General features: G+C 39.5%; 1 protein-coding gene across 3 annotated transcripts in view; it reads right to left on the reverse strand.

The window, feature by feature from the left end:
* Nucleotides 1-27,808, reverse strand: part of LPIN1 (lipin 1) — an 80,953-nt gene that overhangs the window by 18,259 nt on the left and 34,886 nt on the right. For 2 of the 3 annotated variants that reach the window (XM_086744442.1, XM_086744443.1), the window contains 10 exons: nucleotides 19,446-19,646; nucleotides 17,555-17,650; nucleotides 15,956-16,290; nucleotides 15,478-15,597; nucleotides 8,093-8,222; nucleotides 6,130-6,439; nucleotides 4,513-4,606; nucleotides 2,990-3,177; nucleotides 1,773-1,866; nucleotides 212-281 (listed from right to left, as the gene is read on the reverse strand). In XM_086744442.1, the coding sequence (XP_086600568.1) occupies nucleotides 212-281; nucleotides 1,773-1,866; nucleotides 2,990-3,177; nucleotides 4,513-4,606; nucleotides 6,130-6,439; nucleotides 8,093-8,222; nucleotides 15,478-15,597; nucleotides 15,956-16,290; nucleotides 17,555-17,650; nucleotides 19,446-19,646 (1,638 nt within the window). Of the gene's footprint in view, nucleotides 1-211; nucleotides 282-1,772; nucleotides 1,867-2,989; nucleotides 3,178-4,512; nucleotides 4,607-6,129; nucleotides 6,440-8,092; nucleotides 8,223-14,231; nucleotides 14,340-15,477; nucleotides 15,598-15,955; nucleotides 16,291-17,554; nucleotides 17,651-19,445; nucleotides 19,647-27,808 lie in introns of all 3 variants that reach the window. The other variant, XM_086744444.1, reaches the window with a different exon arrangement.

Here is a 27,808-nt window from a genome sequence, read left to right on the forward strand (position 1 = left end):
TCCTTATCTAGTAGTTAAAGCTTATTCACTGAAGATTAAATTCAAATTATTATTTGATAATATATGCTGTATACAGATAAAATGGAAAACAGTCACCAAGTGTTCAGCTACAGCAAACACTAGCATGGGTCAATATAATTTATGTTTACAATCCCTATTAACAAAGGCAGAATGTCACAACTCCTCCTCTGACCTTCATGTTCAATCTCACCTTTGGCAAAGGTTTCTGGAATGCCTGCATTGCCAGCAGAAGGGGACCAGCTGTTGTCCAGTTGTAGTACCTAGGCACACAAGAGACAATTACTGCACTTTGTAATCCTAAGGTTCCAATTCACAATCTACGTAGTATTTGTCAGGTGCCAGGTTAAAGTCATGAAGCCTCTTTAGCACAGGTCAAACTCGGGCCTGCACCAGTAATAGCAGACCCACTTTATTCCACAGTATGTTCACAGGTATTTACGGCATATACTTTTCAATATACGCAAGAGAATCTAGGTCCTTAAGTAGAAATGGTGTTTGTCATACATTCCTCACATTCTTACTACATCTCATTATCACAGCATGAGTTTGGTTTTTTGGGAGGAGTTGGTTTTTTGGGTCTTTTGTTTGGTTGGTTTGGTTTTGGGTTTGGTGGTTTTTTCTTTTGGGGGGTTTTTTGTCGTTATTGTTTTTGTTTGTTATGTTTTTTTTTTTTACAAGCTGTTTTCACTGTTTTTCTATCAAGGAACTATACAAAAATTAGAGGCCATAGTCTGTAGGATGTCAAGCTTTTGCTATTATGTGCTGAACACGGGTCAACTCTTGTTACAGACAATAGGACAAATACAGTATTATCATCTGTCTGTATAGCAAAGCTGAAGCTCACGTGACATCCAGAGAATATAACAGTAAGACCCTCACTAAGTACTCCTCTCCTTCCAACATAACAGTAGGCAGGTAAACATTACCATCAAATTTAGAGAACTACAGCAGGGAAGCAATTAGTGACTGACCTCAGACCACAACAAAGGTCAGGTATGAGGCGGTAACAAGCACAATACAAACTATCACACAAGGATGCGCCAGGCACGTCAGGTTTGTATGAGCAATGTCTATAACTAAGGGTAGCCTAACCTCTAAGTGCAGCACAACGCCATGATGTCTCCTCTGCACTGTAACACTGTATGTCAGCTGCAAGGAGCTCTCAAGTTAAAACACCTTCCAAAAAGCTGCATCTGGCATAGACCACAGTGCTGCACTGCTGCCAGCAATACAAGCATATGAATGTCCTAGCCTCACAGAAATAGGTGAGTGAAGCCTGACAAGTCTTGAAAAGCAATGTCTCCATAGAGGCATATTACCAAAATATTCAGTATATACAGATAACCTGCCAGGTACAGAGTGTTTGCAAGCAGACTGCCGTATCCCTGTAAATATTAATTATTCAAACTGGCTCAGGGCAAGCCTTAGTAAGCTCACATCCCATTTCATTTCCACCCTGCCAATAGAGCGTGAACACTATTAGCATTTAATACTAGCTTCTTGAAATTCAAATTGTGCCAGTTAGCTGTAACAGAGCATCTGAAACTGCTCTTTACTTTCAATTTAAAGTAGGAAAGGTAACTGGAAGAGCCTGAATTCACTAGAGAGTTGACTCTTTCTGGATGAATCTAAGCTATCAGCATTCAAAACCTATTTTCCAGCTACGGTTAAACTGGTTTAATACATTGAAGTGCCACAGAAGTGTTTCTATTACAATAGTAAAATATTTTTTTTCCCCAAAATATACTTACTTATTTCCAATCTTAACCACAAGGTTAGGGTCATCAATGATAGCAGGATTGTCCACAAACTGTTGATACGTTACTGCATGTTCTAAGAATTCTTCTGTGGGGGGAAAAAAAATTACATATGTAAAGCATGCATTTATAGATGCCTGGGATGGGCCAGCCTAAACCTCTTAGCATCTCTCAGACATGTAGGTGTCACATTCAGGGTCAGCCCTTCATTACTAGGGTGCTGAGATTAGCAGCAATATGGAAGCAAGATGTTCAGAGACTCTCAGTCTCAGAAGATGCTGAGGGTTTCTTTGTTAGCTGCTGGGCGTGTTTCCTTTTCAAAATACAAGCTAAGTGAAAGCTCAGGGATGGAGCTGTGAGAAAGGAAAATCAGGCTTCTAAGTAAGGCAAGGAACCACTTTGTCATGCCTTTCACTGATCATCTGTTCCAGGTAGGAGCAGGAACTGATGGGCTCAATGTATACATAAATCCACAGCCAGAAACTTAATGATTACTTGTAAGGCCTACAGCAAAGTGAAAATGTCTATGAATAAATACCTTTTCCACTGGCTGTAACTCCTTTCACAAAATCTATGTAATTTATAAGTGATTCAGATAACAGTACAACTCCAGTAAATCACAATATATTTGAAATGCTTTGATAACTAGCTTCTAAACAGCAATCAGCATAGCATCAGGGTCATGTGATATTATGACACCTTACTACTGCAGAAAGTGCAAGTCTTAATGTACATTATGCAGCTGGAAGTTTAAGGCACACAGCATTATAAATGATTTATCTAGAAGTCACACAATGAATTGGAAGTACAGCAGGAACTCAGGTTAAAGTTTCCAATGCCCCTTCCTAGTGTCCCTATTTACAAATCACCATGTTCATTCCTGACACTGACAGCTGTGAATTTCCAACCATATTCTGGACCAAGTGGCAAAAGTACCGTTAAACGCTATTGTGATACAATACATAGTGCTATCAGGAAATAAAAATACCAATAAAATACTTCAAAAATTTAGTATAGAGTGGATTATTAAAATGTGTTAAAAATCATAAGTCCTATATAAGTCTACTATTTTAAATATGACAAATTCTAGGAAACATCATTACAGGGACAGTATTTATCTTCTCAACCTGTTCTTGAGAACAGCCACAGGAGGGCACTGCTTCCTCAGCCTAGCATTACAGCACATGCCTGTAATGCAGGTCAGCCCGTACCTTTGGTTATTTCTTTGTTGTCCGTAAGGCCTCCGCAGAGAGAAATGGCAATGGAGGGCAAATCTCGAATTCCATCCGAAGTGCCCTCAACTCCACTGTCAATACCTGAGCTCCCAACAGACTGCGGAGACTGACTGTCAGACCGTGGCCCCGTGTCATTCGTGTTCTTGTTTTGGACATTATCCCCACTAGGAAAGAAAAATCAGGCATTTAGTCTTCATTTACTCCCAAATTTGTTCCCTTCAACACGCATCGTTCACATCTGACATATACTTAGGAAAAAGGGAAAAAATTTGCTTAGTTTCACCATAATCAAAGTAGTATAAGCCTCACGTACCCTCAAATATTAGATCACGTTTACTTACTTGCCTAAACCAGGCATGTATAATTATAGCTTCTCTTATTTACAAGAGATAGGAAAAAACCAAGACAATAAACTGTACAATCTTAGTAGACAAAATAATGCTACTATAAGCGGAGTTTATACTAGCAGAACTACTCCCACACGGGAACAAGAATAAACATATTTGTTTATTATTTAATTTATATTAGTATTATATTATTATCTGATAGCTAAACTCAAAACAAAGGATGCGTATGTTTGTGTAGTCATATGTCACGAATATGTAAGTAAAATACTTAACACATAAACTAGCAGGATTAAAATTTTAATAAGTAATAAGTCATTATACCCACTTAAAAATCTGTGTATAGATGAGATCATGATTACAAAGTGCAGGCTCAAACTCTAATTCCCGTTCCAGATTTATATGAATGCATTAGAGAAAGGAATTCAATCCAACTTTTTTCTCCACATTACTAATCTTTCTCACTTTTATTGAAATGCTAGTATTACAATAGCTGAGTTTAAGCAAGCAAAAAAGAAAAATAAAATATGCAAGCTACTTTAGTTGTTGCTCAATTACTTCAGTAAAATGACTAGAGTATGACGTGGAAAGAGCACTATAAATGTTAGAAGAGGTTCTAATAAAGATCAGAACAAGTTGGAAATTGTATGTTGAGGGTGCAATATTTCAATAAAGAAATCTGTCATGCATCTTCCAAAAAATATTATCTAACTTTCATATTTATAGGTGATCACTCACAGCAGAATAACATTAGAGCAATAATTTTGTGCTAATACTGTTAGCAGCAAGATATGTTCTTCAGGGTAATAAGCAAGGACACGGGGATAAATATATCCCAAGGCCAACTGCTCTCCCACAGCATGTGAGTAACACTCACAAACACCAGTGTACATTACATAACAATCCACAATCAATCCATGATGCTTAGTTGACCAAAATAGAAAATCAGTCTGAAGCACACATCTCAGGCCCAAATGGAGAGCCTTCCAAAAACTCTAATATTCCTCTCTACAGAGTTTTATTTTTCTTCTGCCTTCACCTCTGCTTGGACACTGAAAAAGAGGTCTCAGCTGGTTTGCAATGAAGAGTTTGATCTAAATCTGGAAGGTGACAAGAGCTCTTTAAATAGCAAAAATATAAGCAAAGGACTTATACTTCTTGGGGAAATAAAGTGCAGCAACTTCTGGATCCATGTCAGTGAGGTCATCTAAATAGACACCATCAGCACCAAGATGCCGGCTTCGTTTGTCTGTAAGGGATGGCACAAATAAGCCTATTAATGAGCATTTTCTGAGTAACAAGCCAGAACTGTTATTACCGTTTAACTATTAATTTTAAGATTGAGAAACTAGGCAAGTTATAACAGTTTGCGAACTGTATTTGTATAAAATAGTACTGCCAAAAGTTTCTAAACAAGTCGCTCATATATTTTGTTCAGACTTTGAATACACAAAATGGGACAGCAGAGGACTAGTTTTGAGATACGCTGAAGCCGCCCTATCCCAGACAAAACCACTGTGAACTAGAAGTCAGTGATCACTGTAGGCAAACAGCAAAAAGAAAACTTTTTGAGTATTTTCATAGCCTATTATCACAGTAAGGCAATCAGACCATTTAATGTCTGAGAACTAATCTTCAATCCCCCCTTGCAAAAGGGAAATAACAACAGGCTATACCGAAGTCACTAATAGACTGTAACTGGCTTGTTATGCAGACAACTCACTGTTTTGCACATACAACTGATGCGTTGTGTGTGCACATGCATCATCGCAGCGGACAAGACAACCCTCCTTGGTCTTTCACTAGTACCAACACGGAGCCATCGCTATCCTGTTGTTGCTGGTACATCTAGACAAGTAACCGCTGTAAGATCAACAACTAATTTGGCATTCATTCTAAAACCCATGACTTCTCACTGTCACAATTTCCAACACAAAACATCAGAAAAGCAATTAGAAGAAATGTTATGTAAAGACTGACGAGTAAGCAGAGTAACACTGTCATTTTTTTTGTCTTCAAAGAAAATGGAATGCATGGGGAAGTGGCTAAGAAACTTGTATGTTTACTAATTAAAAAGCAGCTGCACAAGCTAGGCTTATATAGGGCTTACATAATTATAGAATAATCAGAGATCTAAAAACATGACATTTTTAAGCAAAAAAAAAAGTTTCATATGAAGATTGTAGCACTTATAATAAAATAGCATGGATTTAGATGCCAGAAATTACGTAGAAAAGCAGACTGAGTTGTATTTCACAAATTCAAGACAGGACATGTATCACAGAACTGAAATTCCTCACGTGAAAGAAAAGCACCTTATTTTATGGCAAATCTGTTATTTGCCCAAAAGATGTACTACAACTTTGTACTAGACCAGAAAGGTTCCACAATTACCAGCAACATATAATAACTCAGAAAGTAGTCAGAGCAGGTGAACCATCAGATCTACCATGTGCCTGTACTAAAAAGTGAAATCTCTGGATCTGTCAAACCTCAGATGAACTTGGAGCAAGTTTCTTTTGCAGTCTTGCTCATATGCACAGATCTGCCAAAAATCCCAGACCAAGGATAGTCTTTTATCTTACTACATGGGTCCTGTGAGCAGCCTGCTGCACAGCTCAGGTTTTGAACATTCTTTCCAAAACTCACTCATTTCCAGCTCTGAAAGTGCCTTCAGGTCACAGATTAATTTATAGACAATGAAGTACTTTATCACCATGAAATTTAAAGACAAAAATCATACATACAAAAGTGCAGAATCCACCCCTTTACCTTTCCTTCTGGAAGGGGAATCTGTCTTGCCAGCTGGTTGGGCTGAGCAAGCTCCAGCTTGTTTTATTTCTTCACTGGCAGGCAATGGTGGCACAGCTGCTCCTGGAGACTCTATCTCTGGCTTATTTGTCTCAGCTGGTACAAGCTCACTTTCATCAGCAGTTGCTGTATCTGCTTGTCCAAGGGCAGGTAGAGGAGACACGGTGTTAAACTCCTCTCTAGGAGAACTCTGGATGACCCGAAAATGAGTGCTTTCAGAAGGATTTACATCCACTACACTGGGTTCCTTTGCTTTGAGCAGAGAACTGGCCTGTGAAGAAAAATAAACAGGTTGCTATAAAGAAAAGCTCTTAAAAATGCAACAGCCAGAGTTGAACCTGTTCTATTCACTCCAGTAAGACCAGATTCTCAAGGTAATCAGCTACAGCAGAAAGCCACAACTACAGTGTACAAAAGACCTCTCGGCTGTGTGCTTGGTTGTGCAAAATTCAGCTGCATCTCAGGGCCAGGGAAGATTTGTTCTGCAATGTGTTCTACAGTCCTCATTTCCCACTCACCTGCCTGGGGGCATGTTACGGCTCCCACCCTGCCCTCCTCCCTTGCTGCGCAAATCCAAGCTTTTCTTCAGAAGGTAACCCCAACAAACACGAGAAGGGAACATGGACTGGAGTCCTTACACAATCAGGTATGGCCAGATCATCTCCAAGTAGCTTGGCCAGGACATAGACAGAGACTGCAGAGGGAAAGCCTCCAGGGGTAAGATTTGCAATACAGACCAGGATGTGTGACTGGGATAAAAAAATGAAATACCCAAATGACTAACAGAAAATTCTAAATTCTAGACTGGAAGTACCAATTTGAGACTCCTGCCTGGACCTGTGCACTTAAATCAGTTCTTTACGTACAGAAAATAACTCCCAATCTTCTTGTAATATACATGACAAGGAGAATAATGCAGAGGTGATGGGACAGCTCATCTTTGGCCTACTAAAGAAGAGGCCAGAGCTCTTCTGAAGGAATTAAGAATTCTGGATTTCTATCCCTGCTTTCATCACTAGCTACCAACAGTGAATTAAAGATAAATTATAATAGCGCCATTTTAATTCTGGTAGCACCACCAGAACACAGAAGTCTTTCTGAGGAGGATACCCGCTCCCCTGGCATGCAAAGCAGGAATTTTGTTTCTTTATACTGTTCCTGACCCCATCACTCCTGCAGTCCTTTCTACACAGAAGCCAGTCTTCAGCAGAAGGGGCCAAGCCCTGCACCATGCCTCCCCCCAGAGTTGCAGTATGCCCCTGGAACTTGATCTTTCTTTCTCCTACTCTGAGACAGGTGTAAGTCCTAAGTCTCCCCATTCCTGTAGGAATGCTCTGACTCCATAGCAATCATACGGAGCCAGCCAGCACCTGACTGACCTGCAGTGTACTCAGCTGCACATGGCTACTGTGCAGCATGGGAGACAATGCTGCTGGCACACTACAGATCCTGCCATCTAACTGGGCCAAATGGCTTCAGGCAGGAGACAGGCACCAAGCCAGCTGGCTCAGCCAAGAGAACAGCACGTCTGGGCATGCAGGTGTTTCTGGATGCTTATGTACTCAAGCAACCGATTTTAATTTTTGTGAATCACACTGCTAAGACCAAGCACCTAATTCCATCTAAGACCACTTATGAACCTCAGTGATTTACTAAAAGATATAGGGTTTGATTTTGTACGCTATTTAAGCTAACTTTTATGAGACTAGGTCTCAGGTACTTCTTCATTTTCTACTGTATATCATAGGTGTTGAGAACATCTATGGCACACGATACCTCGCTGTATCTCCTAAGGAGCAAGATGCAATTCTCTTACATAAAATAATGCAAATTTATGTAAAAACAGTCTGCAATAGAATAAGCATATGTGCCCCATTAAAGCACAACAGATGCTAACAGGAATTAAACATGTTTCGTTGGATACCTTTGCAGCCTGGGGTAGCTCTCCCCATGCCCAGTGCATGTGGGGATTATTCTTCAGTCCACTTCTGTCCACAGGTTTACTGACTAATTCCGAGTCACTTTTAGGAGTAGGGGGGCGTGAACCTGATGGGCTGAAGAAAAACAAACAAGAAATATTACAAAACCTAAAGTAACCACAATGCACTAAGCACTAGCAAACTGATATCCACCAACCCAAAGCACTGAAGATCTAAATAAGCACTAGCAAACTGAAAGTGTGAAAGCCTGGAAAAACAGTTCAGGATCCTCTTAGACTGGCATTAAAAGGCCTCATCCATTTTTCAGTAAGCCCTGTCACAGAAGCGGGATTTGAGAAGCTGAAAGAGATGGAACAAGAGCACTGGACCTGAACAGTTCCAGAGGATTTTTGTTTTTCTGCGCAGAAAAATGAATGAGGATGGAACCAGCAACAGTAGACAAAGAGATGTTAGTATTGTTATAATAGATGTGAAGTGCAGAAATTACTCACTTGCATCAACAAGATACTTTATCCTGACTAACTAATAAACTAGTTGAAGGAATCCAGCTGAGTACTTCCTTCTATTAACTTGTTCAGTTCTACCCTTGGATGCGTGTTTACAGTGAAACCAGGAGAACCAAAGAAGTTGAGCCCTTCCAGTTCAAAACCATTGAATTGTTTGTTTTGCTGACTACACAACATAAATTATTTAATAATTAATTAGTAAATTATCAGTTTGTAGCATATTTTAACATAGTGAAGTCAATACTGTGACGTCAAGTCAGCCATTATTAAATAATGATTCACTGATTTCAAGGAGAAAAGGAAAACTTCTGATTATCTACTCTGTCTTTCTGCAGAACGCAAGTCACACAATTTCACCCAGAACCCCCTGAACAAAGCCCATTATTTTTTGTCTGAGCCAAAGCACGTCTCTGGTGTACTCGTGCAATCCTGATTTTAAATCTACAAGCAACAAAAGAATCCACAACATTCCTCCTAAATCAAAGGTCCAAACTGAGTTACTTTCACTCTCAAAAACAAAAGGCTTCCTACATTTAGTATAAATTCTTCATATTTGACTTATTCTTTACCTTCTTCTGGATAAACTGAATATCCAAATGATTTTGCTATTTCAATGTCAGGTAGTTCTGAAGAGCTACTTGGTAGGAAACTCATTGGTCACAGGCAAATCACTTCACACTAACACAAAGTAGCTTTAAAAAAATCTTTGAATTTCACATCTGAAAAAATAGCAATCTAATTATCTACATTATTCCTTGTTTTCATTTATGTTGCAGTACGACACACTTTGAATATGGACACACGCTGTAACTTTTTGCCTTCAGATAATTAGGTTATCTAACTAAACTATAAAATGTATAAGCAATACAATTGTGGAAGATATCTTTTAGTCTTAAGAATTTCAAATCTTTTTTCAGTCCTTAGGGTATAACTTACCTTTTCACTGATGAAGGAATCAATACAATGTGATTTTTAAAGTATTTTCAAGCTCTAAGGATTAAAGAAATTCCTGTTGGGTTTTTCAGCAACTCCTACACCCCTCACTGACAAGTTTGTAGGATTTGCAGTATTTTCCATACATCTAGGGCCCATTGAAACCCCAGAAATCAGGAGCCTGGGCTCTTCAGAAAATCTCAGCAGGCAATAATGCTTCTACTGCTGCTTTAAGCCCAAAATATCTAGATGTAAGGAAGTGTTGTCACCGTACAAGTTAATCTGTGCAGTACACACATTTAACCTTCAAAATACCTACTGTTTACTTAGAAAAATCTCCAATCTGGGCTTTGGGGTATGTTCAGCCCAGATTCACTTAGCCAGCCAGACAACCTGAGAGAATACATGCATTGCTTCAGTTTGGGCTAGAATCTCTGCATTTTGCAGTGACAACACAGATCGGGGTGCAGGGAGGAATCTTGCCTTTTCCATAATCTTCCCTGAATATACAGTTCCTTGTACACACAACTGAGTGGGGAAGAAGCTCAGGCTGTTATTCAGCACCAACCATGTGTATATTCCCAGACACACACACGCAAGTGCCAGAAATACAGCACTTGCATACGTGTGTATGTTAGAAGAAGCAGAGTTCTGCTCTGAGAAGGCTCTTGCTGCAAAATGCTGTGGGATGATCCATGCACTTGTCTGGGTTAATGGTTCAGAGTAGATACGGCTATAAGTATAACCATAGTAAGTTAGGAAAAGGGCGAGCATCTAACCCCCAAAATATTATCCATTCTCCCAAAACAAAGTACACAAAATACACACTATCTACTGAACTTTCAACACAAGCACAATGGAGACATTTTAATTCTCATTCTATAAATACTACTTTTCTATACAATAAAATATAAGTATTTAGTAGTAACAAAATGTTAGACCTTCAGAATTCTTTTCAGTTAATTTCTCCTTGTAGATTAGTGTACAAATGCTAATACAACTTCAGGGTAGACCAGAACTATTAGTGCAATGTCATCTTAATTTAAAAGGCCCAAGACCAAACCAGACTGCAAACATGCACCCACAAGGCAAACAAGGAGTAAATTATTTTGTGTATATAAAAGGATACTAAAGCGTTCTCATTCCTTATATCATCTGGAACACAGGCTGGAATTTTCTATGCCACCCACAAACTTCAATACAGGTTAGCAGTCTCCCAGTGAGAGCTTGTTTCCCATTACAGAGAAATACCTTTACTTTTTTCTTCATACGCCATATTGTTGTTCACTACTTAATATCTGCTCTCTCCAACTAATATCCTTCTGGAATAGCAACAATAATCTCTGCAGTTTATGGACGCAGATGGCAATTATGCCTACTACAGTCCTGTTTGTATAGTTCTGCTTTCATATGTAATGCCAGATGTCGTCTCCTTTACCCTCACTGGGACTGTTTTGCTGCTATTCACTTCATGCTATTGCCATCAAAGTAAAATGAGACTGAAGCTATAGGCTTGGGGCGGAGTGACTGGAGGACTATGTGGAGGAAACGGACCTGGGGGTACTGATTGATGCTCGGCTGAGCATGAGCCGACAGTGTGGCCAAGAAGGCCAACGGCATCCTGGCTTGCATCAAAAACAGTGTTACTAGCAGGAACAGGGAGGTAATTGTCCCCCTGTACTCGGCACTGGTGAGGCCGCACCTCGAGTACTGTGTTCAGTTTTGGGCCCCGCACTGCAAGAAAGACATTGAGGCCCTTGGAACGCGTTCAGAGGAGGGCTACGAAACTGGTGAGGGGTCTGGAGCACAGGCCTTATGAGGAGCGGCTGAGGGAGCTGGGATTGTTCAGTCTGGAGAAGAGGAGGCTCAGGGGAGACCTTATAGCTCTCTATAACTTCCTGAAGGGAGGTTGTAGTGAGCTAGGGGTCGGCCTTTTCTCTCGTGTAGACAGTGATAGAACTAGAGGCAATGGTTTCAAGCTGCGCCAGGGGAGATTCAGGCTGGACATTAGGAAATATTACTTCTTGGAAAGGGTAGTCAGGCACTGGAATGCACTGCCCAGGGAGGTGGTGGAGTCACCGACCATGGGGGTGTTCAAGAAACGTTTGGATGTTGTGTTGAGGGATATGATTTAGCTGAGAAGTATTGGTGATAGTTGGACTGGATGATATTTTAGGTCTTTTCCAATCTTGATAATAATTCTGTGATTCTGTGAATTCTGAAGACTAATAAAGCTCAAAATCACATTCCTTTAAACATTTTTTCATCTCAATTAGGTCAAATTAAATCCTGAATTAATGTTATGCTTGCACTAGGGGTCAGTAAGGCTGAATACTAAGAACCATGTAGGATTTGTAACCCAGTGACAGTATCCTGCAAATACATCCATGGTTCAGATTCAAAATGAGTTCTTTATTTCTTACACCATCAAGACGTTTGTCTTGGGCTGAACTATGCCTTGCAATTCCCCTGTCCTTAAGTTACGCACTGACCCTGACCAGTTGAAATTCTCTTGCCTTACACAGATTGCTGAGATACTGCAGATCAAACTAGAACCACCCATCCTATCAACACTGCACAAGAAAGAAGGGGAACTTTAGTTCAGTCATTTAGATCAGCATATCTGATTCATGTCCCATAAATGCTGAATATTTGTGTCACAGTCCCATGTATTCCTTAACAGCTATCATTTCAGTGTTTCTCACTGAAAGCAAAGATAGCCCTGAGAAAGCAGCAGTGTGACCCGAGAAAAAGTCCTGTCTTGACCAAGGCCAAATAAACCGGGAAAATATAGTTACAAGGAAAGAGGCCTACTTCATGTACCTGTCACAACAGTAGCTGAAAGCCCCTGAACCTTCTGTGAGGTTGCCATAATAGAATTTCTCATTTCACATAAAGGAAAACAGTTGCAGACACAGAGAGGGCCTTGCTCAGACAAGTTACAATAGCACTTTAGCTGAGTATCTAGACTGCAGGACAGGCGAACTCCAGAGCAAAGTTCATGGAGTCACCCAGAGCACATCACTGTTCCATCCCAACCTGTGTGCCTGCTCTTCCTTCCCATGAAAAACATTAAGGAGAACAGCCTTGAATGTCCCAGAACCTCACATTGACTTGGTGGTGCAACATGGTCAGGTTAAAGAGGGCAGACCTAGAAGCTGGGAAAACCTCAAGATTATCAGCTTCGATACAAACTTAGGCACCTTGTATGGCATCTATGTTGAGATAAGCAATGAGCAATTTAGCCTGATTTATTACCCAAAGCTTCCTTAGCATTAATGGAGAATTGTAGAGGTCATAGTCAGACATCTACTTTAAATTTTTTAACTGAGTTGCTGTGACTTGTCTCCACTGACTTAATGGAGAGAGGGCCTGGCTGTAGAATCTTATGACATCTCGAATTTAAGATATCATAAAAAAAGTATCTGTATCCACTTTTAGCTCTGTAGAAAAGAGTCCACAGTCAGAGAAATCCTGCACTACAGCAAAGGCTTAAGTCTGGGTCTCCTAAACCGTAAACAAGATGCCTTATCTATTGTGTCATCTTTACTCTATAAGATGCTCCCCCACTGCAATCCAACATAAAGAAAGTCGTCCCCTCTCCCAAAAGAGGGAACCATGGAAGACAAGTTCTCTTTTGGTACTTGGAACCTCCCATTACAGGTTTTGCACTTGTTGCTCACTTGATCTGAGGCCTTTGTTTTGCTTTTAGTTTTGCAATCTATGCACAAGCAAACAACTTGGGAAAACCATGAGGTAAAAATGTAATTAAAATATACACTGACTGGAAAAAGCCACATGGAAATGTTGATCTTAAGAGGAATGTAAGTTTTCACCAGCTAAGTTCTTCCTTTTTTTTAATCATCTTAATCAACTTCAGGTTTAACTCAGGTTTTCGTTGGCCTGATTTTATATTAGCCATCCTCATTCGATGGATGATTCACCAAGGTAACTTACCTCCAGTCAACGCCCACAAAGAAGCAAACAAAGGAAGTGGTTTTCAATGTCACTTTCTTTCAAAGTGTCTGGGTTAGCAATAACTGCAATTATAAGTTTGTCCTGGTTTCGGCTGGGATAGAGTTAATTTTCTTCCTAGCAGCTGGTATAGTGCTGTGTTTTGGATTTAGGATGAGAATAATGTTGATAACAAACTGATGTTTAAGTTGTTGCTCAGCAGTACTTACACTAACTCAAGGACTTTTCAGCTTCTCATGCTCCGTCAGTGAGAAGGCTGAAGGTGCACAAGAAGCTGGGAATGGCCCAAACTGGCCAAAGGGATATTCCATGCCATACGACATCATGCTCAGCATGTAAACTGAGGGGAGGTGCCTAGGGGGGCAGTGCTGCTTGGGGCCCGGCTGGGCATCACTCAGCAGGTGGTGAGTAATTGTTGTGTGCATCACTTGTGTTGTATTATTACTATTATTATTATCAACCTTCCTTTTCTGATCTGTTAAACTGTGTCTTTATCTCAACCCACAAGTTTTACTTTTTTTCTTATCAGCTCCCCCATCCCACTGAAGGGGTGAGGGGGTGAGCGAATGACTGTGTGGTGTTTAGCTGCCTGCTGGGTTAAACCACATCAAAGTTCAACACAGTCCACATACTATTAATGTGTTAAAAGTGTATTAATGTGTTAAAAGGATTAAAGAGCAGCCCAGAAGAGAGAGGACAACTGTTCTACCTGTCTGGAGGAGAAAAGTGAGAAGATTGTTGAGGACAGGAGTTAGACAGGCCTCCATCTACTGGAACAGTGAGAAGAGAGGATTGCCCTGTGCAATCTATAGGCTTACTGGACAGCACAGTGTGATGGCGGAAAGAAAAACAGAGTGTCGTTATTCACAAGTGCTGATTAAAATAAGCTCTTTGTGCATTAGCTACAGGAATGCTGAATTTACATCTAGAATTTTCAAAATCCAGAATACTGCAATCAAGAAACAAACAGAACATACAGTTCAAAAAGCCACCAGATGGGCAGGGTGTCGACACATGCTATCATCAGACTGGTGAAGCTAATAGCATTAAGCTATACAGTCAGGGGAGAAAGGTTTTTCCAGAACGCAATTCAAATTAAGCCCTTGCGCTGAAATCATCTCCTTGCTCTCCCTTCCTCTGTCTCTCAACTACAGAGGCAGTCTGTTGAGATTAGACCTCTTCGGATAAGGTCTTGTGACTACTGCCCCACTCCACCAGTCTGCATGGAGGACGTGGGGCACATGTGCACAGGGGGACACACACAGAGACTTCACGGGAATTATAATGCAATGCACATTAAGTGAAAAATTGTCCCTTTTTGACAGTGTTCTACGGACACAAGAAAGAAGGTCCAAACTGACCTGTTTCAATATCAAAGGAATACACATGCACACAAATAGAGGTACAGGAAAAAGTAAGGAAATTACTGTATGTATTCACACAATAAATATTTCATGTCTACCTAACTGTGCAATTTAATAGATTAGCTTCGAAAGGGACACAAAAAGCTCATATTTTTATCCATTAAAAAAAAATTCTTATTTTTATACATCAACTCCAGTCTTGCAAGTTCTTAAAAGGATTACCTCCAAAGTACTAAGGATGTATATAACTGCATTCAGTGAAGTCCTTACCAGGTGTGTGCATCAGGCAAAGATTCAGATTTCACAAAACATTTGTCTTCTTTACAGCATTTATATGCAGTGACATTAACACATACAAATATTCTTCAGAATTTGTGGGCTTTTGTATGCATGCATTTGCTGAACGAAGGATAAAGCTAACCTGAAGTTTTTGTACACTATCTGACTCCAAATACAAAAAGCTCTCATATAGTAGTTGACAGTGACTATATTTGATATCGAAATTTTTACTAAGGCTTCATATAGCAGTAGCATATAAGACATTAATGGAAAGAAGAAGATTATTTAGAACTGTACTATCAGAAAAAGTACCTTTGAAGAGGTGACCATTCTCCATCTGAATAAGGGTAAGATGCAGACTGAGGAAATGTAGAAACTGCGGGAGCCTTTATGTCAGATACATCATCAACAAACACATCTGGAACAAGGATCCTAGGTACAGGGAAACACAAGTCATTTAAAAACCATACTAGATTACTGAACTGTCATATACTTCAGATAACAAAAAACTCCTACTGCAAAGAAGAATTAGTATAACCTGAACTAAAAGGAGATAGAGAAGTGTTATTTGATTCACACCTCCTGGAGGATTATTCTTACATTTTCAATGTAATTGACATTATTTTTGTTACTAACATTCCCAATAGCAAAAGCCTAAAGCTTTTTCTTAAAGAAACATGTTCAGCAGCCATGTGGGACTGAGTTAAATAGGCATTAGCGTTAGAAGGTATGGAAAGGAACATTAACTCAGCAGTAGTTTCCATTACATATCTCAGTTCCACTGTGATACCTTGAATTGTCCAACGGTTCTTTTTCTTCCTCTGAGCTAATCTCTATAGGAAACATGTCTTCATCTTCTGATGTGTCTCCATTGTCTTCTCTTTTTAAGCTGTCTATTTTATGGGTAGACTTCCTCCTCTTCTTCCTCCTTTTTTTCACAGAGCTAGAGACTGGAGATGTTTCAGTAGAAGGCTGGGATCCATGGGCTTGGGGTGGTACTTGTGAGGATGCACTGGTGTCCAGGTTTCTTAACCTGTCTATGGAGTTCCTCTTCAGCTGAGCTTCCATTAAAGCAGTTCCATCAGTCAGAATGGGAGATGTGGAGAGATGATAAGGAATTACCTCCTGAGAAATTAAAAATTCAAACCATGCAACATATTAGTTCCTCCAACAGTCCTAAACCTGGTTCTAAAATCTATGCACAATTGACAAAATCTAAGTAAGTCATTTATTCCTCAGAAAAGTAATAAAGATTAGACTGGATGCTTAGTATGATCCTATAGTACACGGAAATTGTTCCATATCTGCATCTTCTTAGACAAGTCAGGAACTATACTCTTAATAAAAAGGATCCTCTAAGCATTTAATATTGGCCAGGTTATGGCATGAGTCTCTATCCACCTGAAGCTACATACAGAGCAGAAACAAAAATCCTAGTTTATAACCTGAACATTTTGTAAAATCCAATTCTCCTTCACAACTCAGACAACATAGTAGTCTGATAGGTCAGTGGTTTATAATTAGGTCACACAAACATCTTCTTATTCAAGTACACATATACACATCTCTAGACACTCATGGAAGTATTTATAGCAATTTTCTATCACCAAATAACTGTTACTACACAGAAGATTTAAATATAAAGATAGGAAGAGTTAACATAAAGACAGGTGAATACTGCACAAATACACAGCTCTCATCTGAAACTAGAAATATCATACTTAATGTAAGAATCTGAAAACTCAACTCGCTCTGGACAGTGACAAAAATTATTGTGGATATCTGAAGAGAAATGCCTGTAAAAAAGCTTTTCTTATGTTACATTATCTGTGGACTATTCAAAAATTAGTGTGACCATAACTTATATAGCCTATTATTTAATCACACAGCTCAACAGCAGGCATTCTCATTTAAATATAATTTCACATGAATAATAGTTGCAAGATCACGTCTTTGGTGAGTACCAGAATTATTGTGTGCACAGACGTTTGCGGGGTATGTGAATTTTTACTGGTAGTCTGCTGAGTATGTATGTTCAAAGCAAAGATTTTTGCAAAAAACAGGTCCATGGGCATATTAACCTCTGTTGTACACATCTTTGGAGCATGTAAGCTCTGTCCTTGTTACTTCTTTTCACACACTAGCACATAAACTATGATCTATTTTTCAGTTATATGATTACCTTCTTAAGATTTTTTCCAAATCTCCGCAACTCAAAAAATGAATTAACTGCACAGTATTGAATTTTCATAGCAGAAAGTTGTTCAGAAACTTTCAAAATTATAAAAAGGGTAAAGGTATATTTTTAAACAAAATTCCTAACCTCAAAACTGACTCTGAAGAGCAGGCATTGAATTTTTAACAAATTTAAATTGGTTTTGGCTCTTACCCGATCATTATCAGTCTCCTGCACAAAAAAGGCCTCTCCATTGTCTCCTAGTTTCATGTGCAGATCTACAGCCTCTCCATTAATTTCTATGTCAACCTGGAAGAAAAAAAATATATTCTTATTTGAAAAGAAAGTTATATTATCTACACAGTTCCTGTTCAGCTGTCCTACCACTGTCACTGGGCAAATGTTTTTCAGAGAAGCGCAGGAAGCTTTAAAATAAATGAAAAATAGTTAAATTCTCTATTTCTCTCATCATCCCTTCACAAGGCCATCAACTCTCAAAATGTTTTTCTAGCTTGTTCAGCTCACTGCTGTCTTGCTTCTCTATTCAGGAAGGTTTATAGCCATTATATAAAAGTCTTGAATCTTTTAAAATGTAATTCTGAATGCTTCACTCACCACACAAATATTTTTTCTCTTTTAATTCATAGCCTGATTTTGAATTGTGCAATAAGTACTTCTACATGCAAATTCTTAATATTCTGTCTTTCAAATTCATTAAACAGACTTCTCTTTACACTATGAGAAGCACAAATAAGAAAAAAAATGTTCTACATGTGACACAATTCATGTGTCTGTTTCTTCCACACATTTATCTCACTGCTATACAGCCCCAACAATTTCCACTTCTCAGGAGATCTCTCTCTTTGCCTATAACTGTTCTTGCCACCAACCCCATTTTCACTGTAATTTTTTTGAGACTTGGACAAGACTACATTTATATCACATTTTAGGACACAGTATACTATCAACATAGTAACATTTTCAGCTTTTACCCACCCTAAGTATTGGAATCCTTTTCTGATTTATGTAAGAATTGAACAATGTTCACGATGACATTAGGATCCTTCTGCTGAACAATTACAGAATCATAGAATGGTGTGGGTTGGAAGGCATCTTTAAAGGTCATCTAGTCCAATTCTCCTGCAAGGAGCAGGAACATCTCCAACCAGATCAGATTGCTCAGAGCCTCATCCAACCTGGCCTTGAACTTTTCCAGGCATGGGACATCCACCACCTCTCTGGGCAGCCTGTGCCAGTATTCCACTACTGAATCTACCTCCTTCTATTTTAAAACCATTGCCCCTCATCCTATCACAACAAGCCCTGCTAAAGAGTTTCTCCCCATCTTTCTTATAAGCCCCCTTTGGGTACTGGAAGGCCACCATAAGGTCTTCCTGGAGTCTTCTCTTCTTCAGGATGAACAGTCCCAACTCTCTCAGCCTGTCCTCACAGGAGAGGTGCTCCAGCCCTCTGACCATCTTCACGGCCTCCCGTGGACTCGCTCCAACAAGTCCACGTTCTTCTTATGTTGAGGACTCCAGAGCTGGGCTACATTAGAACCTAGACTGCATGTAGTTACAAATTATTTTGTAAAATAATCTGTCGTGCATTACTCACTGGCAACTTTGCATCTGATATCGTATTTCCAGGTCATTTAGTATGGTTACATTTGTCTCAAGATCCTAATTGCTTTTTCTAGTTGCAGTTAACCTCAACATTCTATTGTATGAAAATATTACTTCATTATTATCCTCCTTTTTGTAACTATCATCAAATATATTAAACAAAGGAGTCTTAATGCACAGTAGCTAATGAAATCTACTATAGGCCCAAATTAGCACATTGAAAATTTTGCTGTATTGAAAACAAATGTTGTTAATGTTATTGTCTGTTTTGTTTTTATTATAGTCAGTGTCTTACAAATTACACTTTAAACACAAGAATCAGTAACAACCATTTTAATTGAACCTTGCTTCAATTTGGACACTCTACAAAGAGTGTCTAAAGAAAACCTTGACTAGCATACCACAGAACATTCATGTCATTTTCCATGTCATTAGAGTTAACCCACAGACAGACATATCAAAATTGTCAATTTTCTTACCACTTTCTCCCTAGAACGTAGAACTCCCATTTTCCCAAAGCGTACATGGAAAGGGGAACACTGAAGATTTCCATCTGGCTGACGTACAACAATTATATCTATACATCCTGACAATGTGGCTGGGTTCAGTCCCTTATAGAGCTCCTTCACAGTTACAAACACTTGCCCTGCTAACTGTCCAACGTAATTCATGGTTTGGACCTGAAAGGCAAAAGATAGAACAAATAAGATTTTGATCCCTGCTTTATATTTTAGAGACATTTGCGAGGCCAGGATTCCAGCAGTGGGGTATTCTCCCGTTTCATAAATCAACAACTTCACATAGAATCAGGAATTTCCACCTAATTTATTTACAGTTGATGCATTTTTGTAGAGAGCTATTAAAAGACAAAAGCAAAAGAGACCTTGCAAGTCAGAACTGTAACAACTTTCAAAAGTTCGTAAAATCAGTTGCACTCAAAACCACTGTCAGACGTTTAGACTCCGCAGCTCACAAACATCTCCAATTATCTCTGAAGGGAAAAGCATTACTTCCAAAATAACATCTCCTTTCATGTATTGTGCCCTCAACATCAAATACACTTTTATCATGTATTTCTACAGGTTTTTAAGGGCAGGGCAACTCTATTTTCCCATTTTACAGGATTTCTCCCATTAAAAGATTATTATAATGCATATGCACAATAGATACACATTAAGGTTTGACAAGCAACCTTCAGTCTAGAGCATCTGAACTTTACAGTGCTTTCTCATGTAACTTTACCATTCTTGCTTTAAAACAGCCTTTTAGTATCAGCAGTGTTGACAGGCATGTGTTGATGGTTGAAGTATTTGGCTTTCTTTCCCCTGCTCCTGGATTTATTTAGTAATTCACATTTAGTTTCCTGCTTCTACTCTGTTAACACACATTCTGTTTCTACTCTGTTAACACACTTAGTCCCTAGACAGGACCACATGCATACTTAGACATTCTTACGAGTTCAAAAAGTCTTTTAAGGGCTCTTAAAATATGAATGAACTTAAGCAGATACCTTCCTGAACACTAGATATTTTAAGGACTTTCAATGTCTATTGTTTTCATTATTTTTCCAACATCTCTTACCGATTCTAAGATACTGATTTCAGGAAAGTCTTTGTGCACTCGGTATAAAGGATATGCCTCACATACAAGTTCTTTGCTGGGGTGGACTATATCACCTGGACACCAACAAAAGAGACACTTGCAGGGTAGGCAATGCTGAAACTCCCATTGATGGTGATGAGAACAGAACTGAGCTCAGAATCTGCGAGACAGGCACTGCACTGAGCTGCACGGCATGTGTTAACCAGCATCATCTGCTACAACAGGGACTCTCTTTCAGTTGTGTTCTTTCATAAACAACAAAAAGAGGCAAGTGTGAAATGCTGTAAAAATAGCTCCAATTTTTAACCATGATTTATACTTAGAAACAAAAAAAAAAACCTATGAAAAGAATAAAGTGAAAGCACTACAGTAAAAAAATCTGAAAGGTGGGAAATGCTATAATTAAGGCTGGCCTCTTCATGCATAACTGTTCTAATTAATTAATTATCACCTATGAGTTTTTTTCAGATAGGATGGACTGAAGCTTTGCTTTCTTCTCTGCTTCTATTGCAATGCATGGGTTTCAGGACACAAACTACACTCTGAAGGAAGAATTATTTATGTTCTTTTGGGCTTGATGATAGTCATCACTACACTGCCCCTGAAAAGCTATTATTGCCTCCCCATCTGAAACAGGGGAGCTGAATCTCAAAATTATTAAGATTAAAACTAGGTACTACTTTGGAAACCCAACTCACTTTTTTAAAGTATTTAGTATACAAGATGTTAACTAATGAAAGAACAATCCCTAAAAACTGTTTGGAGAATCATTTCTGCAGTCCTCAATTCAAGCATCCATAAAGTGCCACCCACTGAAAAGTCAACACATGAAAACTTCACGGCAGAAAGAGCAGTTGTATTCAGTTCTCCAGATTCCAACTGGTATTAGCACTTCTGGGCTCCTACTAGACATTAGACATTGCCTTCCTGAATGCAAATCTCGCGGTAAGCTGTTTCATAGGGAACTGCCCTTGAAATTCATGCCGCACCCTATGTTGTGTCACAGAACAACAGATTGGAACAGACTTCTAGAGGTCACTTGGTCCAAAAGTTTCCCCAAAAGAGGGCCAACATGGCCCAGGTTGCCCACGACCTTGGTCTTGTTGAGTTCTCAATGTCTTCAAGGATGGAGAATTCTCAGCCTCCCTGCACTCCTACTCCCATGTGTGCCTATCCTCACAGTGAAAATTTTCTTCCCAATATTTAACCTGAATTTCCCTTGTTGCAACTTGTGCCCATTACCTCTTGTCCTATCACCTCTAAGATTCCAGCTCTGTCTCCTCTGCAACCCCCAACAGGTAACTAGCTCACTCAGCCTCTCCTTTTAAGTGATAAGCTCTTAGCCCCCTAATTATCTTGGTGGCCATCATCTGGACTCTTTAAAAAGCTGACACCACACAGGCGCAGACCTAAGTTCAGAAGTGAGCCTCCAGGGTGACAGACGTAAGCAAGCTTTTAAAATTATCCCTATGCTTTGGAAAAATATTTCCGCTTCTACTGGGAATTTTCTAACCTAAAGCAGAGTAAGAAGCATATTTCTTATTGAGCTAAGATTAAATTTAAAGATGACTACAATTAGGCAAAGAATTACTTGGTGTAGTTCACCCCAGTTAATGCTTGATCAGCTTCAGCAACAAAATTTCTAGGTGCAAAACAGCCACAACTTCCTTGGTAGGGAGGGAGTTGCAGGGACAGTACACACACCCCACTGTTCAGCAGAGTTATGGGCAAAAAATCCAAATATGAACACTCACACATCCACTTAACAAAGCTACACCAGCAGATCTCTTAAACTCCTCAACAGAGAATTTTGCAACTATTCTTGTCCACAACACATCTTGGCCACGTTGCCTGCCCTGTCTTAGGACAGAGAGATTATTTTTGTACTTGTGAATTTAAAAAGTTAGACACTATCCTCAAGCTCTGAGGCCAACTGGCACAGCACAGCTTGCCTCCAGAGACTGAAAATCTCTTCTCCCTTAAAAAGAAAGTGCCACATTCAAACTGTCAGCTGGTGATGGACACTCCTTTCAAGCTGTGCTGAATCTGGCCTATGCAACAAAATCACTGTGGAATTAAAAGACAGACTGGCAGACTAACTGCTTAAACCTGACTTCCTCAGGAAATGAGACCAAAAGAGTTTCATATTTCACATGTAGGGAACAAAAGATGCTGTAGTTAAAACCAGGGAAGAGTTCAGAAATCAGACTTTGATGGACGTAGGCCCTTTATCCTAACTTTTACAAATGCCAACCAAAGCTGAGATTGTTTGGAGCTGGAGGTTTGTAAGTTTATACTCTGAATCTAAAGTCAGTCCACACTATGTCAGTACTCCAGGAAACCAACATTCCTCAAACCCCAAAGAGAATGCATGTGGTCTGGGAGCAGTATTTTACTTTGGCTGCTCCAAGAAGTCTTTCACTTACTAACCAGGCAGCAGAAACTTCAGCAACATGAGCTGCTGAAGTAAACATGAGTTTACGTCATGGGTTAAACTCCCAGTGCCTGCCTCTTAATTACACCGAATTAACTAAAACTTGTTTTCATACCATGCTAGGGGACATAGCACAGAATATTTTTTCCGGGAAAATTCAGAATCCTTTTGATCTAAGCTTACAGCAAGTGAGAACAATCTGTACTGCTTCTGTCAGGATTTTCAAATGACTTGAGTTTAGTTTTTTGCCAGGAGACACTCCAAAGCCCCACATTATACATCTATTATGAAATTAAAAGTATTTTCTAGTATCATTTTTAATGCCAATTTAACTAGCATCACCTGCCAGGAGGTTCAGAAAATTTCCAACTCTTTTGATCGTTAAAGACAGCAGTCATTTTTCAGAATTTATCTCATAGAAAAATAAGTTAAAAGTAAATAGCTAGGTGTTACCTTAATAGTTAACTGATTTATTAACTTAGCAAAGATTGACCTAACAAAGTTAATTCTTTAAAGTCCTGCCCTATTGGATGCCACCGTAAGATCAAACACACTGTCATCTAGATAATCCGCTTCTGTCACAAAGGTACACCAGACTATGTCCTAATTTCACTGGAAAAGCTGGTAACTATACCCTTTGTGGCCCATTTTTTTGCAGCCCAGCTGTTCCCCATACCATTTCATCTTTCTTTACCTATTTTATAAAATAAAATACCAAAAGTCATAGGAACTAAAGGGCTCTTTTCCTTTTGCAAGGCCCAGTGTCTCCTGAGGTGCCACAACGCAATGAATAACAGGTTAGATATCTACACATGTCCACATTACTTAGAGATACAAGTGCTATTCAACACGCTCTAAAGACAGACAGGTTTTGGGAGAAAAAAAAAATAAAAACAAAACCAAAATATCATTTAGGTAGCATGCTGTAAGGCCAATTAAAAATTGGAACACACTTCCTCTGGAAGATATGAAATCTCCAGTACAAAAAACTGTGAAGAGCAGGTCAAACAAACATCTGTTCAGACCAGTTTAGGAACAGGCAGTCGTAATCTTTGGGACAGAGGTTGTCACCGTGCCCGTGTCCAACGCAGCAAACCACAACTTATCACATCACAGAGCCGATGATTATAATTTGGTCATCTATGCTGAATCTATTTAAATTACAAAATCTGCTTCTGGTACATTTTAGGCACAGGCCAATAAGCACCTTCCCAGCAATTCCCAAGCACAGCTGATAAGATGGACCTGGGACTACTCACATGGCCAGTTTAGATGTAGTCACCTTCTTTTAAAGGTTGAGAGCTTTACAGAGCAGACATGAACAGATGGTGCTAGCTGATCTGGCTGCCAAGGACAGACTTTGGCAGCATTTCTTTCACTAGCAGGGTTGTAACATTCAGGTCCTTTCAGCACCTTCTCTCAGGTTCTACAGCTATGACTTTGCACTACACCTGCAGGCCATGAGAGAGAGGTTTGCAGGAATGGTAAATGTAACACAAACCAAATGGAAAACAACACATACAGAGACACCTTTCGGTTACGCTTCTAATACCTGATGCCGTGATGAGACCCTGGTCCATGACTGAAGTGACGGGCGTACGCACAAAACAAATCCACCTTCCTAAGAACTTACCCACACAACTTGCAAAATGGTGAAAGGGAGCCAAAAATTGATGGGCCAGCATTCAGTTAAAATAAATCACTGCAGCTCTGCTGCTGACACTGAAACGATGACGATTTTACAAACCTGATCTGTTTAGTCCCCTGATCTGCCCTTGGCTTCTGTTTTGAAGACCTACAGCTTGAGAGAGACCGCACTATATTTGGGAATCAGACTGCGGCTCCTTCAAGTGAATTATTCCTCATTTACAAAAAAGTAAATGACAACATTTCAAAAACTCTTAGGGAAGTGCTTTCTGCCTTTTTTTCTTACTATATATCAAACATTTATTTTATTGACTGTGAAGCAATTCAGTTTTGTTTGCAGTACTGAACATCAACTCCCTCTACAGCAATTAATGGAATTCTACTATTGACATATTATTTACCACAAAAAGCAGTATCAGAGGTTATGTTCTAAAAAAGACTTACGATTGAAATGTAAGGGAGAGAAGGCAATATTTCTGATGATGATTCCCTAGATGGATTTTTTCAAAATTAAGCTTAGCCCTTCATGTCTGTACCAGAACCTCAGTAACAATGACTTAACTACAAAAGCTCAAAATAACTATCATTCTGGTTTTTTAAAGTTAAGTACTTCCGTTTATTAGTAAATGAACAACACATTGCAAAGTCACTAATGCTATGCAACCATCATATTCAAACCTCTTAACTTTTTTTAAAATTCATTTCAGATTGGAAACTGAAAGTCACTAAGAACATTCAAAAGCCTTTTTCTTAACCATTTGTTAGCTCCTACATCAATCCAACCTAGGATCACTGTCCTGAATTCCCATCCCACTTTCTTGAGTAAATTCACAGCCAGAACCCAAAAGTTGTGCCTTTCTCAGAGCAAAATCAGAGCCTAGATTTACTTTCTGTAGAGGACTGGTGAAGGCACTGCACAGGACTTTAGGAGACCTGAGTTTAGGTCCCTACATTGCTACAGGATTCCCACACACTCTCGAGCAAGTCACTAAGGCTTAAATCTTAAAGAGTGTTTAATTCCCCTTGGTTTCAAGCAGGGTCTACCAGTGAGGCTGTAGCTCAACTGCAGCATGTCAAGCTCAAAGTGAGACAGACAAGCACTCTTTTTTTTTTTTTTGCCTGGGAAAGGAAACCCGGACACATGAGCTGAAAGGGAGCCATAAGCAACTATGACCCTGATTTGGATGAGTTTTTGGGGGAGAACTCCAGAGCACTCTGCTGAGTAGCGTGATTCTGGTTGTTCTGTCAACAGGAGAGCAAACTGCCCAACCTGATTATGTGCACATTTTTTCCAGACCTCACTCTAGTCACAGCAGCCTGGGACTGACCACATTTCCGCAGGTGATTTGACAATACTTGTGGGCAATCGGGAGACAGGTGCAATTCACTTGTACATCCCAAATCAGAAAGTAACATGCAGCATGTGGGTGGCTCTATACCAGAGTAAGCGCATTTTGCTTCCTGCCAGCCAAATCTCCAGAAATATTTTAGGGTTGGGATTATTCTGGGCTTAATTCTATTAGGAACTATTTGACTCCTACTCCAAGTTAGCCAAGGCTAGTGCCAAAACCTGTGACTTCTTATAATGGCCAGAGAGTCAAATGTATCAAATGTCAAACTTTATGCCAGTTGTCCCAAGAACCCACTCACTCACGCTCACGCACAGATACAGATTTTGACTACAAGATGACTATTCACTTAGGTCTGGTATTGCACGATCTTTCAAGTATCTGAAACATTACTTGGTCCAATAAATTATAAAGTCCCTGTAAATGACAGAATATTTTCTTGAGAGTAGCTGAAATAAAAAATTCAAATTGAGGACTCCAAATTTGCCTGTAATGAATCCTCTTGTTCAAGTATAGGGAGGACTGGCCTAGAGCCCCACAGGCAGGGTATCAGACTGGCACTCGAGTCCAAGAGAGCCATGTCATGGCCGGATTAAGTGTATGACAACGGTCCCCACACCAACCTCCCAACTATATGTTCCTGACATTCCCAAATTTTCTCTTTGTGTCAGCCCTGAAAGCTAATACCACTAAAACCCCACAAAAATAATCTTCAGTTGGATCAAAGGGATTATCTGACTCACCACATACCCATACACTTGCTAGTATCAACTACACAGGGAAGGTGAGAAAGAGATGATTGTGGGTACTACCAAGGACATCTCTTTTGGCATTTCAGCCAGTCTTGAAATCATATCTCAAGACTTTTCTCCTCCTTTTCCAGAGACATCCTGGGAGATCTTCCACATTTCCCTTGATCTCTCTGTGTTTCAGCCTCCCAACTGTACAGTGCTTCCCTCCTCACGGAGACACTTTGAGGGCAGGCACGCAAGGGCTGACAGCCCTTTGGACTGATGCTGCATAAACAGGATCAAATTTTACAATAAATTGAAAAGTACAGACTGATGCCTGAAACCGAGAACTTTTGAAATAACTGGAGAATATATGATAGATCATGTACTGTGCTGCCCTGTGCTACTGTTCTGATGTCAGAGGAGGAACATAAATCAGAGTGGAAACACTGTAGCTCTACTTTATGTTGATACCTCATGTGATTTGGCATCCTTTATTCAGGTGGGACTGGAAAAAAAAATGGTTGTTACACTGTAACTTTACATTTTCTGCATTTTCAGAGCTTAAAGTAAGCTCTTACTGTATTTCAGTTGTTTCTGATGATTGCTTTGTGTATGTGTGTTCAAAGAGAAACATACGTGTGCACCTGCACATCCACAGGTATGGAAAAGGGCCAAAGACTAAAACTTGCCCAACTCCCTTACAAACAGATCACGCTGAGTCATGTAAGTAGATATTATCAAGTGGTCTATATTCTGAATTAGTAAAATGGAGCAGAAAAGCAGAAAGTATCTAAAAACCATTAGAAGCTTTTTTTCATGGCTTCATGCCTAAAATCGTAACATAATTACAGTGAGTCTTTCCCATCTTATCTCCTTCACTGTCTCTCCACTTTTTCTCCAGTTCTTTTCATGGAATTAGGCTCATTTTACTGTAATAGATGCACATCCATCTCACTTCTAACTGGGTACACCGATGACAGCAAAATCTTATCTACGTACACTAAACATTTGCCGGTATTTGTTTCCTGAGACAGCAGAGACACAGACAAAGCCATGCAGAAAATAAAATAAACAAA

The sequence above is a fragment of the Chlamydotis macqueenii genome, chromosome 3, assembly GCF_036417535.1.
Source record: "Chlamydotis macqueenii isolate bChlMac1 chromosome 3, bChlMac1.mat, whole genome shotgun sequence".
Lineage (NCBI taxonomy): Eukaryota > Metazoa > Chordata > Aves > Otidiformes > Otididae > Chlamydotis > Chlamydotis macqueenii.